At 38.2% G+C, this 17,877-nt stretch overlaps 1 protein-coding gene across 1 annotated transcript; it reads left to right on the top strand.

The window, feature by feature from the left end:
• The first annotated feature begins 5,862 nt into the window (after nucleotides 1–5,862).
• LOC115741482 (probable glucan endo-1,3-beta-glucosidase BG4) lies at nucleotides 5,863–11,182 on the top strand. Its single transcript, XM_048280618.1, has 3 exons — nucleotides 5,863–6,032; nucleotides 9,799–10,145; nucleotides 10,530–11,182. The coding sequence occupies exons 1-3, from the start codon at nucleotides 5,863–5,865 to the stop codon at nucleotides 11,180–11,182; spliced, it is 1,170 nt and encodes a 389-aa protein (XP_048136575.1).
• The last annotated feature ends 6,695 nt before the right edge of the window (nucleotides 11,183–17,877 follow it).

Below are 17,877 nucleotides of genomic sequence, written 5' to 3'. Positions count from 1 at the left end.
AATTATTTGGAAGGTTGCAGATTAGGAATTCTCCTAATCAATGTCCACATGGTTAGAGATAATGCAATATCGTCAAAATAGGCAATCAAAATATTCTAATTATCCAGGACAAGAAATTTACCTTAATTGCACAATTTACTTTCCAAATTCAAAGAAAACGAATTGACTCAATCTTGCTTGCGGATGGGATCGGCTGAACAAGGACGGCGACTCACGAACCGGCGGCGGATCTCGCAGACTAGCAAGGTCATCGTTGCGGCTGGTTCCTCTGACGTCGATGGAAGCAACAACAGCTAGAAGCGATGGCCTTCGGTCTTCGGACAACAGCAACACCAGCAGGACAGCAGGATCATTGAGAGGTCTTCTCGGCTTGGCACAGCAACAACGGTAGGATGACTCCGGATCAGCAGCGACCGGAAGCGCCAAGACCAGTTCTGCTCGGCTCCTTGGCAACAACGGCAACCAGACGGAGTAATAGTGACCAATCAACTTGTCGAGACTGGTCTCGCATTTGGTGGGGAAAATTACCAAAAAACAGTCCTAAACCTAATTTAATCGCGCCAACTTTTTTTTTGCCAATTAAGTTATAAACCGTTTGCAATTGTGTTAACTCAGTCTGGGCCGGCACTAACTTGGCAAATTTTTAATAATATTTTAATATTTTTAGAGTTTTTCAATTATTTTCTCTGTCTTTCTTTTTCTTTTTTTTTTTGTTGGACCTGCAGAAGGTTGCCAACCACCGGCCGAGCACCGGCGGCCTCCACCGACCCCTAGGCAAGAGCTCAAGACCCCTTGCCAGTGTCCGACAAGGGCTCGCAGGCCCTTGATAGGGGCTAGCGGTTAGCTCACACAAATAAAAAAAAACATAAAGAAGAAAAAGATAGAAAAATTATTAAAAACATAATTAAAAAAATTAAAAAATTATTAAAATTTGCTACGTTAAAATGGGCAGCGCCACGTCAACACCAGCCAGCCAAATAGATTGAATTGACATAATTGCAAAAGATTTAGTACTCAATTGGTAAGAAAAAGATTTAGTACTCAATTGATACAATTACAATAAGTTTATGACTTTTTCGTAACTCTCCCCCATTTGGTGTATAGGATCTCTTGACAGTTCTTGTAGGAGGGACTTCGGCAGCAAAACCTTGAGCAAACCCAAATAAACTATCTCCCCTATAATTTTTATGGAAAAGAAAAACTTATTCTATTTTGTGATATATTCAAGTCTATCTATGTCTACTAAATTATATAAATACATTTAATCACGCTTTCCATCTAACAACTTAAATTTTTAAAATAATTGAGTGTGACATCAATATAAGTAGTGTAATCATTAAACTTAAAGAACTCCAACCTGCTAGATATATGAATTTTGTAGATAGATATTGTCAAATTTTGAACTTTCTCCCCTATAATTTTATGGAAAAGAAGAACTTATTGTGTTTTGTGATATATTCAAGTTTATGTCTACTAAAATATATAAATACAATTAGTCACGCTTTTCATCTAACAACTTAAAATTTTAAAATAATTGAGTGTGATCTCACAAAATTTGACAATATCTATCTATAGAATTCATGTATCTAGCAGGTTGGAGTTCATTAAGTCCAAGATTGCACTACTCATATTGAGATTTCGCAGGTACGATTGGAGAATCCACAAGGTTATTTAAATCTTATCCTTTTTTATTTGAACAATTATGTGTAAAACAATACAAGAAAGAAACACAAGGGCCAAGTATATGGATATGGTGTCTCATTTATTGTATTTCCATTTGTCTAATTATTATCCATTTCTACAATTTCCCTTGGGACACTCAAGGACCGAGTATAGAAAATGATACACGTTAAGAGCCTAAAATCAATCATATGTTGGAGGGATAAACTCCCTTATCTTTTTAACTAGTTCGATAGCTTTCTCATAAAAGCTTCATTGCATAAGGTACTTGCCTCACATTTGCATGCATCTAATGGACATTTAGAGGGATGGCAACATAAACTTATATATGGTCATGTAATAAAACAAGATAATATACTACATTTGCCCATAGAAAATACATTCTTAATTTTGAAATCAATTGCCAGCGTCAGCCTCAATTTGACAATATAAGCGGTCAAGAACGGTCCTTCCGATTTTCAAGGACAAGTTGTTAGTATCCATGGATCGAGCTTACCTGTGAGTTTTTACATGTTTCTTCTTATAATAATGTTTGAGGAAATTAAACTTTCACTTAGTTTTTTTATCTCCTTGAAGTTCTATATGCCACGCCATTCTATGATAAAGGAAGAGCACCCTTACGCTCTTTCAGATTACTATTGATAATTGTCATGTTTCTAGATAGGAAGTAAGAATCTAAGAGATGGCATCAGCTTGGATAAATATTGTCATATCAATAGTAGCACTGCCTGCGAGTCTTTCCATGTTTCTTTCTATCATAGTGAAGTTTGAGGAAACTAAAAAGGGGGGTTTTTTTTGTCCAATTTAATTTAAAAAAAATATTTATGAAATTATTTTTTTAAAAAAATATTTACAAGTTTGGGCCTCGCTTGGCGGTGGGGCTGCCGAGCAGCCCATGCAAGCTCGGCCCACCACTCGGCAGCCCAATCGACGAGCAACCCACTCGCTCGGCGGTTGGGTTGTCGAGCGGCTGGGCTATTTTTTTTTTTAAATTTCATTTTTTAAATGTTTTAATTATTTATACTTATAATATTTAGTTTATTTTGTATTTTTTAAACATATTTATATTTATTTTATTTATAATTTTTTTCTTGTGAAACTTATCTTTATAACATAATTAGTAATAATTAATATAAAAAATTATTAAGATCTATAATTAATAAATAATATTGTAATTATGTAATTAATTAAAAATATTCATAAAATAAAATTGTAAGATATATGAAATCAAGGAGGACGAGGATCCAGATGTCATTTCGTAAATATATTTTTTTTGAAAATTAAATTGGAAAAAAAACCCTTTTTTTGCCATTTTCCCTACATTTCATAAATGACAAATTTTATCAGCTTTTATAGTTTTGCGAGAGTCTCTCGTCACATTTTTCAAGAGTCGCGTTAGGACAAAGGCTGTTCGATTGATAAAGCTGAATAATGCATCGACACTCGACTTGTCACGCACCACATGCATGAACCTCCTCCTTGATTCAATATCATGCAAGTCCGTATGTTCCACTATGATGCAATGGAAGTGTTAAGTGGAAATGCTTTTCAAAGGGTAAATTGAATTTGACAAAATGATAACATAAAAATTACATAGGGTGGACGTCCATTATATAGATTGGACTCCTTTAGGAATTAGAATTACTCAAAGATAACATTAAACGAATCAAATATACTCTAATCAAACGGAATCCAAATCAAATATTGCGATTATCTATATCGCTAAGTTTCCTAAAATTAAAAAATTGCCCCGAAAACCTATCTAAACGACTCCGAAATGCGAAAATTCATCGTACGTCACAGCAAAGCTGTGGTTATTATTAATCAGAAGGCCGTTTCACTTTAGCCGATCGAATTTGAGCGCAAACCGAGCTCGCCAACCTCAAATCGGTGAAATCTGCCTAATTTCTAACGATCACGTTTTTCCAAAAAATCACACGCCGGTTGTTCTACATCAGATCATTCTTGGATAGTTGATTAGTATTATCCAGATCGAGTAATTTGTCGGTTCGGTATGCAGCAGCTAATACCTACTTGTCCACGTAATCATACGGCATTGCATGATATTGAATTAAGGAGGGGGTTCATGCATAAGGTGTGCGACAAGTCGAGTGTCGATGCATTGTTCCACTTTATCCGTCGAACAGCCTTTGTCCTAACGCGACTCTTGGGGAATGTGAAAGGGACTCTGGCAAAACCACAAAAGCTATGAAATTTTTCATTTATAAAATGTAGGGAAAAAGGCAAAATAAGGTTTTTTTTCAATTTAATTTTCTAAAAAAAAAAATTTACGAAATGATATCCAGATCCTCGTCCTCCTTAATTTCATATATCTTACCAATTTTATTTTATGAATATTTTTAATTAATTACATAATTACAACATTATTTAGTAATTATAGATCTTAATAATTTTTTATATTAATTATTACTAATTGTGTTATAAAGATAAGCTTCACAAGAAAAAAAATTATAAATAAAATAGATATAAACATGTTAAAAAAATACGAAATAAACTAAATATTATAAGTATAAATAATTAAAACATTTAAAAGACGAAATTTAAAAAAAATAAAATAGCCCAGCCTCTCGGCAACCCAACCGTCAAGCGAGTGGGCTGCTCGGCGGTTGGATTGTCGAGCAGCTAGGGCGGGGCCCAGCACAAGCTGTTCGGCAGCCCAACCGCCAAGTGAGGCCCAAACTTGTAAATATTTTTTTTAAAAAATAATTTCGTAAATATTTTTTTTTGAAAATTAAATTGGAAAAAAACCCACTAAAAAGTCTTTACACTGTTTTAGCCTCACTTGTAGTGTTCTTTTCCCAAAGTAAAAAACTTGTAGTGTTCTTTCCCCAAGTAAAAGACTCACAGCTTAGGCGTGGATTAAAATTCGAAGTTCTAATACAAATAAAAAAAGACCGATAATCAAGATTAAGCACAAATCAACTCCAAAAAAAGGATAAAACATATTCGTTTTCATCTCTTCGTCCTCCTTCGTAGAAATTGAGATGGGTAGAAGTGTCGAAACGGGTCATGAACTCAAGTTTTTCGACTCGTGTTTTTAGGATCTGATTATATATGGAATTGTCTAAATGTCGAACCCGTCTTCCCCTGCAGAAGAAGAGGATGGTGCGCCTCTTTTCTCTCCGCGGGTGTGTGTGGGAGTGAAGGTGCTGCTCTTTACAGGTGCGTCCTCGAATTTCGGGCTTTTCTTCACGCCCTCGCTCGCATCCTTTCAACATCATTGTGCAGCAATGCCACGCAATCGAAAAGGCATGCACGGTGAAGGTGGGGAGCATCCTTTTACCATTTGATTCTCGCAAGAACATCAGTGTCGGAGCAGCATTCAATTATTTGTAGCTGTCCTTGTCTAATTTCATTCTTATTTTATCTTTCAGATTGCTAACAAATGACACTTCTCATGCTTTTGGGATAGGTATCTTAAAAAGATGTCATCAAGTTTGACGATCCTCATTCTATCTACAGTAGCATTATTGCTGCACTACCATATCGGAATTACAGAGGCAGACGTCGGGGTGAACTACGTAGGGGAAGGAATCAATCTCCCACCTCCAGCCACAGTGGTCCAACTTTTGACGAAGAGCGGCATTGGAAAAGTGCGACTTCTCCAGCCAGACTTGGACATGCTCAATGCGCTTGCGGGCAGTGGAATAGACGTCACGCTAGGCATACCAACCCATGACATAGAGACCGTAGCATCGAGTTCCAGGGAGGCTATGAAATGGTTCAACACCTAAGTGCTACCACACAGCAATGACATCAATTTTCAGCATATTACGGTCGATAATATGGCCGTTCCGAGAAATTGGGCTAAATATGTATTACCGGCTATGCAAAATATACAAGCTGTTAAAGAACTCTATCAGTTTAATGGGTTGAGGGAGACCACAGTAGTTGGGACCAGTAGCTTGGGGAGTTTCGACCCACCCTCAGGCCGTGCATTCTCCGGCGAAGCTCGAACCCACATTGTTGGAATCCTTAAATTCCTGGTGAACAATAGCTCGCCATTACTAGTTAATGTGTATCCCTATTTTGTGTATGCCTTGATCCAACAAAGGTGAGAATAGATTATGCTCTAGGTACCGCGACCGTTCCATTGGTTCAAGATGGCAACTTGGGTTACAAGACCATGCTGGATGCGATGGTGGATGCTTTCTACTGGCGATGGAGAAGGAAGGCATGAGTTCCGTGGATGTGGTGGTTTCTGAGAGCGGTTGGCCGTCGGGCAGAGGCGGACTCGTCACCACTCCGCAGTTTGCACAAGCTTATAATCAACATTTTGTGAAGAAGTTTATGGCCATGCAATCGACTCCTAAGAGGCCTAACCACTACTTGTAAGGCTTCATCTTTGAAATGTTTAATGACGATCAGAAATCTCCAGGCGTGGATCAACATTGGGGCTTATTCAAACCGGATGGGACGCCGGTTTATCCTGTATTTACAGAGGGTTGATTAAGGGAAATATACTGAATCCTTTTCAAGGAAGTCTAGGAAATGAGTAATGAAAAATGTTCTGAATCTGAATCAGTATTCACGGTTTTGTTTTAATACGCTTCCTATTCATCTACTTGGATCTAGAGTTTAAAGTCAAAGAGTTGCTCAGATGAAGTTTCATGCGACAGGAATCTAATAATTTCAATTTCAAGGATCCATAGATTTGGAAGTTCTAAATCATATAATCCAATTTCAATTTTGCTCTAAACTTTTCAATTGCTTCACTCAGTAGTCCTAAATTTAAATCTCAGGTTTGGATTAAAATTGAAAGTTCTAAATCTAAAGTTTTCCACTGACCGCCAAGCACTCTCCAGAAACCATCACATGCGCATCGCCTCTGCCTTCCTTCTCCATCGCCCATGCCTTCCTTCTCCATCGCCCATTATAACGTGCATGATCGCATTGAGCATGTTATTATAACTCAAGTTGCCATCTTGCAGCACCGGACAAGTCACAGTGAATCAAGCATAACCTTCTTTCCGACCAAAAAAAAAAAAAAATGAATTAAGCATAACCCGATCTCACATTAGTTGATAGGGGCGAGCGATTCCAGGTTCCTTACAAATTTCACCCGGAACCCGAAACCTACCCATCTACACAAGTTCTTTTTTTGGAACCTGGAATTTACCCATCATACCTTGGAACCCGGAACCTACCCTATCACAGGTTCTAGGATCGGTTCCACGGTACCCAAGAACCTATCAATTTCTTTTATTTTCTTTTATTTTTTCATTTTTAGTTAAGCAAAATAAGAATGAACGCTACAACATCTAAGAAAAAATAGAGGTGAGTGGTTTTAGGTTTCGTATGCATTACATTTAAAACCCGTAACTAATACATTGGAACACGTTTATCCTTTTTTGGAACCTGAAACCTAAAAATTTGTTTGACTCCAGATTATACACTCATCATCGGACGCCATAGAACATTGCGGGATCGTGCAAAAATATATACTAAAAAAAATATAAAAAATTATTTCAGAATCTAGGGTCCAGGTTCCGGGTTCCAAGTAGTGGAACCCGGAACCTACCCATTAAAACATGTTCCTCAATTTTTGGAACCTGGAACCTACCCTACATACCTTGGAACCCGGAACCGGACCGGATCCTACGGGTTCCGGTTCTAGGTTCTCGGTTCTCGGTTTTACCCTGGAACCATGCTCACCCCTATTAGTTGGATATGAAGTGTACGCAAGTACGGATACGCATTAATTAGGGGCAATGAGCTACTGCTTGACAAGAAGTTTATGATCCCACCCATGCCGGCCTAACCTTCATCCTAGGATGCACCGCTTAAGGCTCTAGCACGACTCCAAATCCGTCCGAAGAAGAAGAGCCATTCGTTTGCTCAGAAACCGTCTGATCGCGGGTAAGAACTCCTGAGGCTCCGGAAGCAATTGTGACGGCAACTCTCGCTCCATCATATTTAGAACTACTTAAATTGGTTGTAGATTTTGCGTTATTGGTAATACATGCCAAGCTAAATCTCTGGAGACTACTTCGTTACCTGCGGAAATACACGGAAGATTGACGTTGGTCCTGTAGAGTTGCAAATTGGTGGCGAGCCATGTCGTGGACACATCGGCACTCGAGGCTATGTTAAGTCTCGGTGTTTTATGCATTCTTCCAATCTTGTACTCTCGTAGAATTGGATGACCGTCGCCGGATTAGGCAGATTGTCCTTAAGCATTCCCTTGTTCACGTCGATGTCACCTTCGAAAATCTGATTTCACAGTGAAGCAACGCTAAGATTGATAGAATGAGTATCGTCAAAGCGAGGACCTCCTCTTAGAATTTTTTCTATTATCAAACTTATCTTTTAATTAGCAATCTGCAAGAGGTAATTAGAGAGGGAAAGATTATTCACGAAAAATTATCGAAAGAACATGTTGTCGACAGTAAATTATTTTGAGTGCCAACAGACAGAATCAAGATTAGGTGTATTACCATTTGGTGTATAGGTTCTCTTGACATTTCTTGTAGGAGGAACTCCGGGAGCAAAACCATAAGCAAATCCACACAAACTTTCTCCCCTACAATTTTTACGGAAAAAAAAAACATTTTCCGTTTTGTGATATATTGAAGTTTACGTCTACTAAAATATATAAATATATTTAATCACGCTTTGCATCTACCAGTTTAAATTTTTAAAGTAATTTACTGTAACCCGTTTGATCGAGTACGCTACCAATCCACCGGTGCAAAAATACTATAGATGTAAGATGTGATCTCACAAAATTTTGCAATATCTATATATGAAATTCATATATCTAGCAGGTTGGAGGTCTTTAAGTTCAATGATTGTACTACTCGTATTGAGATTTAGCAGGTACCATTGGAGAATCCGGGTGGTTATTTCAAACTTATCCATTTTCATTTGAACTATTCCTTGTAAAATAATACAAGAAAGAAACATGAGGGCAAAGTATATGGATATGGTGTCTCATTTATTATCTTTCCAAGTGTCTGATTATTATCCATTTTTACAATTTCCCCAATATAGAAATTGATAAACGTTAGGAGCCTAAAATTAACCTTGTTTTAATATTCACATGTTGGAGGGATAAACTCCTTTATCTCTTTAGCTAGCTCGATAGCTTTCTCATAAAAGCTACATTGCATAAGGTACCTGCCTCACATTTGAATGCAATCAAAATGGACAGTTGACGTGAAGGCAACATGAGCCACAATTCGACGACATAAACGGTCAAGAAATGTCCTTCTGATTCTCAAGGACAAGATGTTAGTATCCATCGATCGAGCTTACCTGTGAGTTTTTACATGTTTTTTCTTATAGTAATTTTTATGGAAATTAAACTTTCACTCCCTTTTTTTTTGTTTTTGTTTTTATCTCCTTGAAGTTCTATATGCCACGCCATTGTATGGTAAAGGAAGAGCACCCTTACTCTCTTTCATATTACCAACTAATAATGATAATTGTCATGTTTCTAGATAGGTAGTAAGAATATACGAGATGGCATCGGCTTTGATAGTGAAGTATGAGGAAAAAAAAAGTCTTTTCCATCGTTTCAGTCTCACTTGTAGTGTTCTTTTTTCAAGGCAAAAGACTTACAGCTTCGATGTGGATTAAATTCGGAGTTCCAATACAAATGAAAGAAGACTGAGATTCAAGATTAAGCACAAATCGGCTTGGAAAAAAAATGGACACAACATATTCGTTTTCTTCTCTTTGTCTTTGGTGATGGAGAGATGGGTAGAAGTATCGAAAGGGGTCATAAATTTAATTTTTCCGACTCATGGGGCTTTTAGGATGAGATTATATATGAAATTGTCTAAATATCGAACCCGTCTTCCCCTCCAGAAGAAGAGGATGGTGTGCCTCTTTTCTCTCCGTGTGTGTGTGGTGGCGGTGAACGTGCTGCTCGCGTCTCTTCGTCCTCGATTTTATGGGCTTTCCACATCCTTTTTTAACGTTGAAAATTGTGCGGCAATGGCACACGAGCGAAACGTCTGGTATGGTGAAGAAAGGGCATCCTTTTGCCATTTGATTCTCGCAAGAACATCAGTCTCGGAGAAGCATTCGATCATTTGGAGGTGTCCATGTCTAATTTCATTCTCATTTTATCTTTTCATGCTTTTGGAATAGGTATCTTCAAAAGATGTCATCAAGTTTGACTATCCTCGTTCTATCAACAGTAGCATTATTGCTGCACTACCACGTCGGAATTACAGAGGCGGACATCGGGGTGAACTACGTATCGGAAGGATTCAATCGGCCACCTCCGGCCACGGTGGTCCAACTTTTGAAGAGCAACGGAATTGGAAAAGTGCGACTTTTCGACCCGAACGTGGACATGCTCAATGCGCTTGCGGGAAGTGGAATAGACGTCACGCTAGGCATACCAAACCAAGACATAAGGACCATAGCATCGAGTTACAGGGAGGCTATGAAATGGTTCAACACCCATGTGCTAGCACACACCAATTGTTGGAGTTGGCGAATACTTCGAGGACCCTTGTTTCTCACACCGGGTACGCCCATGTGAGCTTAGGGAAATCGAAGTGTTACCTAACGACATATGACCCCTACGTGCGGGATACGGGGGTTCGGGGGCAGCGCCCCCGACACGGGTGTCCCGCTGCCCGGTCAGCGGGCGGGGGTTCGGGGGCAGCGCCTCCCGACGGGGGTAAACCGGAAAATATAGTGAAAATCTCTTTGCAGGACGTAGCCCTAATCTTGGGGTGAACCTGGGTAATCTCGTGCGTCTTTCAATTTTTCTCGATTCTCTGTGTGATCGTCTGATTCGGTTCCGATAAATCCCTTCACCAATGAGATCAATTTCCAATATATTACGGTCGGTAATATGGTCGTTCCAGGATATTTGGCTGAATACGTATTACCGGCAATGCAAAATATACAAGCTATTAAGGAACTCTATCAATTGAATGGATTGAGGGTGACCACAGTAGTTGGGGCCAATAGCTTGGGGAGTTTCGACCCACCCTCAAGCGGTGCATTCTACGGCGAAGCTCGACCCCACATTGTTGGAATCCTGAAGTTCTTGTCGAACACTAGCTCGCCGTTGCTAGTTAACGTGTACCCCTATTTTGTGTATGCCTCAGATCCGGCAAAGGTGAGACTAGAGTATGCTCTAGGTACTGCGACCGTTCCATTGGTTCAAGATGGCAACTTGGGTTATAAGACCATGCTAGACGCGATGGTGGATGCTTACTACTGGGCGATGGAGAAGGAAGGCGTGAGCTCTGTGGACGTGGTGGTTTCCGAGAGCGGTTGGCCTTCGGGTGGAGGCGGACTCGTCACCACTCCGCTGTTTGCACAAGCTTGTAATCAACATTTTGTGAAGAAGTTTATGGCCATGCAGTCAACTCCTAAGAGGCCTGACCACTACTTGGAAGGATTCATCTTTGAAATGTTTAATGACGATCAGAAATCTCCGGGCGTGGATCAACATTGGGGGTTATTCAAACCGGATGGGACGCCGGTTTATCCTGTATTTACAGAGGGTTGATTAAGGGAAATATACTGAATCATTTTCAAGAAAGTCTAGGAAATGAGTAAAGAAAACTGTTATGAATTTGAATCAATATTCATCGTTTTGTTTTAACACTCTTCATATTCACCTACTTGGATCTAGAGTTTAAAGTCAACAAGTTGGTTAGATGAAGTTTCATGCGATATGAATCTAAGATGAAGTTTCATGCGATATGAATCTAACAATTTCAGTTTCAAGGATCCATAGATTTGGAAGCTCTAAAGTCATATAATCCAATTTTAATTTTGTCCTAAACTTTTCAATTGCTTCACTCAACAGTCCTAAATTTAAATCTTAGGCGTGGATTAAAATTGAAAGTTCTAAATCTAAAGTTTTCGACTAACAGGTAACAGCCAAGAACTCTCTAGAAACCATCACATGCACATCGCCCATGCCTTCATTCTCCATCGCCCTTTATAATGTGCATGATCACATTGACCATGTTCGTAGAATTCAAGTTCCCATCTTGCAGCACCGGAGAAGTCACGGAGAATTAAGCATAACCCAATCTCACATTAGTTGGTTATGAGGTGCACCCAAGAACGGATACATATTAATTAGTGGCAATTAGCTTGTGCTTGACAAGAAGTTCACGATCCTACCCGTATAGGCCTAAGCTTCATTGGACCGGACGGTGCACCGCTTAAAGTTCTAGCACCATGCCAAATGTGTTCGATGAAGAAAAGCCACTCATCTGCCCAGAAGCCGTCTGATCGCGGGTGCGAACTCCTGAGGCGCCGGACGCGATTGTGACATCAACTCTTGCTCCATCATATTTGTAACTACTTAAATTGGTTGTAGATTTTGCGTTGTCAGTAATACATGCCGAGCTAAATCTCTGGAGACTACATTGTTACGGGTGAAATACACTGAAGACGGGAAAAATGTCAAAATGTTTTTAAACATATTGTATTTGTGCCAATTCGATCTTAAACCTTTTGCATTTTTGTTAATTGAGTCAATCCGGCCAATTTTGAATGAAAATTCGCTAACGTCGACGTCGGTCACCCTACGTGGCACGGCCGACGCCGATGTGAATATTTTTGAATATTATTTGAATATTTTAAAATAGTTTTAAATTTTTTTAATGGTTCAGAAAAGAAAAAGATGAAAAAAGAAAATATTTATTAACAATTTATTAAAAAATAATAAAATAAAAAAAATTCACTTTAGCGTTAGCCATATCACATATGACAACCGATGTCTACGCCGGTGAATTTCTGATCAAAATTAGCCGGATTGACTCAATTAATTAATAGAAATGCAAAAAGTTTAGAACTGAATTGACACAAATGTAAAAAAGTTTGGCACTGAATTGACACCAATAAAATGTTTATTATTGAATTAGCACAAATACAATAGGTTTAGGACTTTTCCAACACTTTTTCCCATGAAAGACGGACGTTGCTCATGTAGAGTTGCAAATTGGTGCCAAGCCATGTCATGGACGCATCGGCACTCGATGCTATGTTGAGGCTTGGTGTTTTATGTGTTCTTCCAATCTTGTACTCTCCTAGAATTGATGTGGCCTTCCTAAAGGGGATTTCATGGTGAAGCCACGCTAAGATTGATGGCACGAGTATCGTCAAAGCCAAGGCCATTCTCTTGTAATTTTTGCTACCAATTTAAAATATAATGAAAATTAACTATCAATTAGTAATCTGAAAGAGGCAATGAGAGAGAGAGAGAGAGAGAGAGGGAGAGAGTTTGCAAATGATCCTCCAAGAATGATGACCTGTAACTAGACAAGCATCCTTTGATGTGGACTTTCAAATAGTAAAAGCTCTTTGATCTCAACGTTCTTCCAAGAACTATACTATATATAGATTGTTCCAATGAAAATTTCTCTTTCAATAGGAATGAGACGGTAACAATCAAATAATTCTCTCTCTCTCTCTCTCTCTCTCTCTCTCTCTCTCTCTCTCTCTCTCTCTCTATATATATATATATATTGGTTATGTTACCTTCACTTTTAAAATTCATGTTTAATTATATGAAAATCCGAGGCAAAAACTTCTTAAATTGTAAGGAATATCCAAAAGCTTCATCTGACTTGGGAAAAATTTCTAGGAACCCACTCGAGCCACAACTATAAAAATGGGTAAGGTTGATTTTTAGGCTCTTAACATTGATTGTCTTCTCTATCGAGTCCCCTAGTTTCACATTTATCAATAGGGTCCGTCAACCCGTGCAGCGGATATAGTTTTAGTCTTCCGTTGATTCTACTATAATGGTAAAGTCAAAGTCTATAATTTTGCTGTTCTTTGTAAGGCCAAAGAGCAATAAAAGTCCTCACATTTTCTTGTCTTTTCAATTTTGTTCCCACCTTTTCAGGTTATCAACAAATTCTTACTAGGGGTGGCCATCGATCTTGGTCCAACCCGTGAAGCGGACTGAACCGGCCGACTTTGGGTGGTTTTTGGAGGGACCAATCCATTTGCTGGAACAAAAATTTTGGAATGGGTAATAACAGGTCCGGTTCCTTGATTTCTTGAATTATTTATTTATTTATTTATTTTATTATGAAGAACCCTAATTAGTACATTTTTTTTTTGTTTAATATAGGGAAACTCCCACTTTTAGGGAGAAGAAAAAAAAACATTGATTTCGGGGTCAATTCCAACATCGTTTAGAATGATTCTCAATTCCACATATTGGGAATCGATCATGCCCGATCGAGTTCTAGGTTCCAGGGTTGGAACAGATCCTCCCCGAAACAAATCACCCCCAATCCGCATAATCAAAATCATATTCAAATCTATCCCAAGATTGAATTCCCTCCAAAAATTGTGATTTAATTGCCCATTCCCTCTTCACCCATAAATATTTATAGCATTGCAATTAAGACTTAAGTTTTTTTTTAATAATATAATATATTTTCTGTTGAAAAATTAATAAATTAAATAGGGCTGATATGCAGCCAAATAAATATTTTTCCTTGAATTATGCATCTGTTAAATAATTCCCTTGGATATCCTTTCTTGGATAATAAACTAGAAATCTTCTTGCCGTAGTGGCAAAATTGTAACTGGAGAAGGAATCGAATGATATTTGCTTGCACAAATGGGGTTAAAGGGACTGGATATATTTGAAACAAAATCAAATTTTCTTTTATGGTACTAAAAGGTAAAGTAAAATTGAAAATGAAGCTTGTGCCGAATTTGCAATCGACATTCGGGATCGATGCTGCCTGCCCAAGTCGGCGGACCCAGCGAAACGACTTTGAGCTCGCCTTGTCCTCCTCCTTCACTTGGTCTTGTCGCCGCCGTCGCCAACTTGCCAGAAACATTATCCGCCACCATTTGAAGCAATATCTAAGGTCCATAACTCACAAACAAACAAATCCCGATTCAATGTCAACCAGCTTTTCATTTTTTTTTTTTTGAGTTTATTTCTTTTCAAATTTCTTTTTAGGCTCCATTTGTTTAGCGAAAAATTTAACATTTTCAAAAAATATTTTCCGGAAAGTTATTTTTTTTTAGGGAAATGACAATATTCTTTGGTGTTTGGCTAAAATATGAAAAGCACCCGGAAAATATTTTTTCTTATTTGGTATGGAAAATCAAATTTGATTTTTTTCCATGGACTCCTTTTAATAGTTTTTTCTATTTCTATTTTTTCTTTTCATTTTTGTAAATATGAACTTTTAGTTATTTATCTTTATCTTTTTTCTCTTTTATTTTTTTGTGTTCATTTTTTCCCTTCTGGGTTTAGCTAGTTTCGGCCATGTAACGACCGACAACATGCTATAGGTGAGCTCGAGGCTCAGCTAGTCTCAACGATCTCGAGCTCGGCCAAGGCCAGCTCCCTCCCTCCCTCCCTCATCCTCGGCACTGTATTGCGCCTGCGACCGTGAGAGAGAGGGAGGAGATGAAGTGCTTCTATTTCACCAATGGAGAGAGACAAGACGAGGAGGATGGTATCGTCTCTAGGGCTTCCAAGGTGTTGTGGACCCGCTCCTTTAGCATCGCCTCTTGCACCGCCGACACCAGGTGGTCTGAGTTCGACTCTGATTCCAAGGACTTCGGCTATTCTGTGGCCTTCTACGAGCTATTGACCTAGCACCGTGCTAACGATTTGCGCGTCTTCTCTCTTTTAAACCTCAAATCAGCCACCAGAGGTTTCAGCAGAGCTCTCATGATCGGCGAGGGAGGATTAGGTCGTGTGTAAAGAGGCATCGTTGCGAAGTTCGCCGATCTTGCGATCCCGAGATTGCCGAGACCAATCAAGCCTCGAGCTCGCTAACCCGCTTCATGCCCAATAGCCGGGCTGCCGGCTGTTGCCGAGGTTTGCGGTCGACGGAGGAAGTAGTGGCGGGCGAAGGAAGCAGGAGAAAAGACAAAAAGAACAGGAGAAAAAAATTTAAAAAAAAAAGAAAAAGAGAAAAGAGAAAAAATAATTTTTTTTTGAATTTTTAAAAAATAAATGAACAATGAAAATAAAGTAAAAAAATAATTATAAAGAAGGGAAATGTGAAAGAGAGGAGGAAGGAAAGATGAAGAAAATATTTTCCTCTTCTAAAAAATAGGAAAACCATTTTCCCGCTTTTAAAGGGTTTTTTCCATGAGTGGAAATTGTTTCCCTAGACTAGCTTATTTTTTGAACCAAAACCGAAAAACTCGAAGAACATTTTCCTAAAAGTTATTTTTCGCAAAACAAAGCGAGCTTTAATCTCTTTAATTTTTTTTTTCTCCACAGTGGCTGATATAGCAATGACGCCAGTGGCTCTCTTTACAGAAAACAGTAAAAAAATGCCACGTCGTTATTTTTTGTTTCTCAAATTGGACGAAGTTAACTTGATTGCACTTTGCCAACAAGTTTTAAACCTTTTGATGCACTTTCCCTTTCAAAACCTGACATGTTAAATTTTTCAGCAGGAAAAATCATTGAAAACACTTAATCTCACTATTTTAAGATTATTAGGATTAAAATGTGCAATAACAACGTCGAATACCAAAATGTACCTCGAATGACAATTTTAGAATCTTGACTGTTATTTTCTCTCTTGAAAACACTTAGCCCGTCGTAAAGTTTCATCATAAATCTTCATATTACTCACCTATAACAGAAAAAAGTTTGAATATACCCTAGCGAGCTGTATTTTAGACAAAAGAACCCACTGATCAAGATGATGGCAACTTTTTACTTCTCCTTGGCCAAAGCAAACATGTAAGATTGGATCATCTACGTGTAGGACCCTCCAAAGTTACTGCTCACTTCTGAGCTTATGGCTTCTCTGTTCCTTGTTCCATTACATCTTTTCAAGACATTAAACATGATGAATCCTAGGATTGGTGCTCATGAGCCCTAAAGTATCAAGAGATGTGAGTGGAGAAAGAGGGAGAGATAAGAGAAGTGATTAAAGTGGTGGGAACATGGGTTGGTGGGACAGGAGGATCTCATTGTCATCATTAAAACTAGGTGCTACTTATCCCTTGGGACACCCTACGAGCCCCATTCATATTCCACTTCGTGATCTAAAGACAATCCTCAGGTTCTAAGGTTAGTCTCAAACACGCGAAATTTCATAAACAATCCTTAACTTTATATGAAGTCTCAAATCTATTCTAAACTTTTTTTATTTAAAAAAAATCCGAATTTTTGATTTGTCCTTCGAACTTTTTTTTATATTAAAAAAAACCTCAAACTTTAGATTCAGTCCCAAACCTATCCCGAACCTTTCTTTTTTATCTCAAAAATAATCTCAAACTTTAGGTGCAGTCCCAAATCCATCCCAGTTTGTCTAAAAAGTTCATAAATTTTCAATTTATTTTCAAATTTACCCTGTAATCCAGTCCCAACTTGACGTGGCATTTTCACGTTGACAAAAAATCCAACATTAACAAAGTAATGAAGCGATAGTTACGAAGCAACATGGCATTTTCATGTGAATAACAAATTCACCCCAATAAAAATCGTTGAAATTCTCGAAAATGAAACCACCCTCGGATATGAAAATTAAGGATATCTAACGACGATTTTTGGCTAAAGGGCCAATAGGGATATGTTTGAGAGTAGAGTAAAAAATGATGATTTTTCTCTCGGAAAAAAAGTGTTCGGGGTAGATTTAGGATTGAAAATAAAGTTTGATGTTTTTTCATAGACAATAAAAAAGGTTTGGGGCATATTTGGGATTAGACCGAAAGTTGGGGGTTTTATTTAAGAAAAAAAGTTTGGGGTAGATTTGGGACTGGATATAAAGTTGAGGGTTTTTTCTCAAAAAAAAAAAAAAGTTTGGGACATATTTGAAATTGAACATAAAATTGTGAGTTTTTTTGTGGACTTAGGCGGTCAAACTATGGACCCCAACTGTGACCCGGTTTAGTTCAATGGATCCCCACTGCCCTTTATTTGAGGACTTGCACATTTGTTTTTCGTCAGACCTTGGGGAATGATGAAGCATTCCAAGAAGTTTGGGAGGAAATTGTGGGGATACAGACAGAAAAGCATTATACTTTTTGGGTAAATTTTTATTTTTGAAGAAAATTTATTGTCGAAATATGCTTTTCTCATTTTTCAACGTTTGGATCATTTAGGAAAATGAATAAATGGAAAGACTTTTCACAGTTAATGAAAAATCTGTGGTTAAGTTCAAGAATAATTTTCAAAAAAATTCATTTTTCATGAAACAAGCGAATTAGGCTATGTGCGATTCTCATTATCTATCTTTT

Source organism: Rhodamnia argentea, chromosome 6 (genome assembly GCF_020921035.1).
Source record: "Rhodamnia argentea isolate NSW1041297 chromosome 6, ASM2092103v1, whole genome shotgun sequence".
Lineage (NCBI taxonomy): Eukaryota > Viridiplantae > Streptophyta > Magnoliopsida > Myrtales > Myrtaceae > Rhodamnia > Rhodamnia argentea.
The sequence above is the reverse complement of the archived record's forward strand: the minus strand, read 5'-3'. Positions and strand labels throughout refer to the sequence as shown.

What these genes read in the sequence shown, in the direction of transcription:
- LOC115741482 (XM_048280618.1), top strand. Translation starts at nt 5,863, where the DNA reads ATGGAGAAGGAAGGCATGAGTTCCGTGGATGTGGTGGTTTCTGAGAGC. An exon ending in AAGAGGCCTAACCACTACTT is followed by an intron (nt 6,033 to 9,798) that starts GTAAGGCTTCAT and finishes CTTTTGGAATAG; the next exon opens with GTATCTTCAAAAGATGTCAT. An exon ending in AGCACACACCAATTGTTGGA is followed by an intron (nt 10,146 to 10,529) that starts GTTGGCGAATAC and finishes TGGTCGTTCCAG; the next exon opens with GATATTTGGCTGAATACGTA.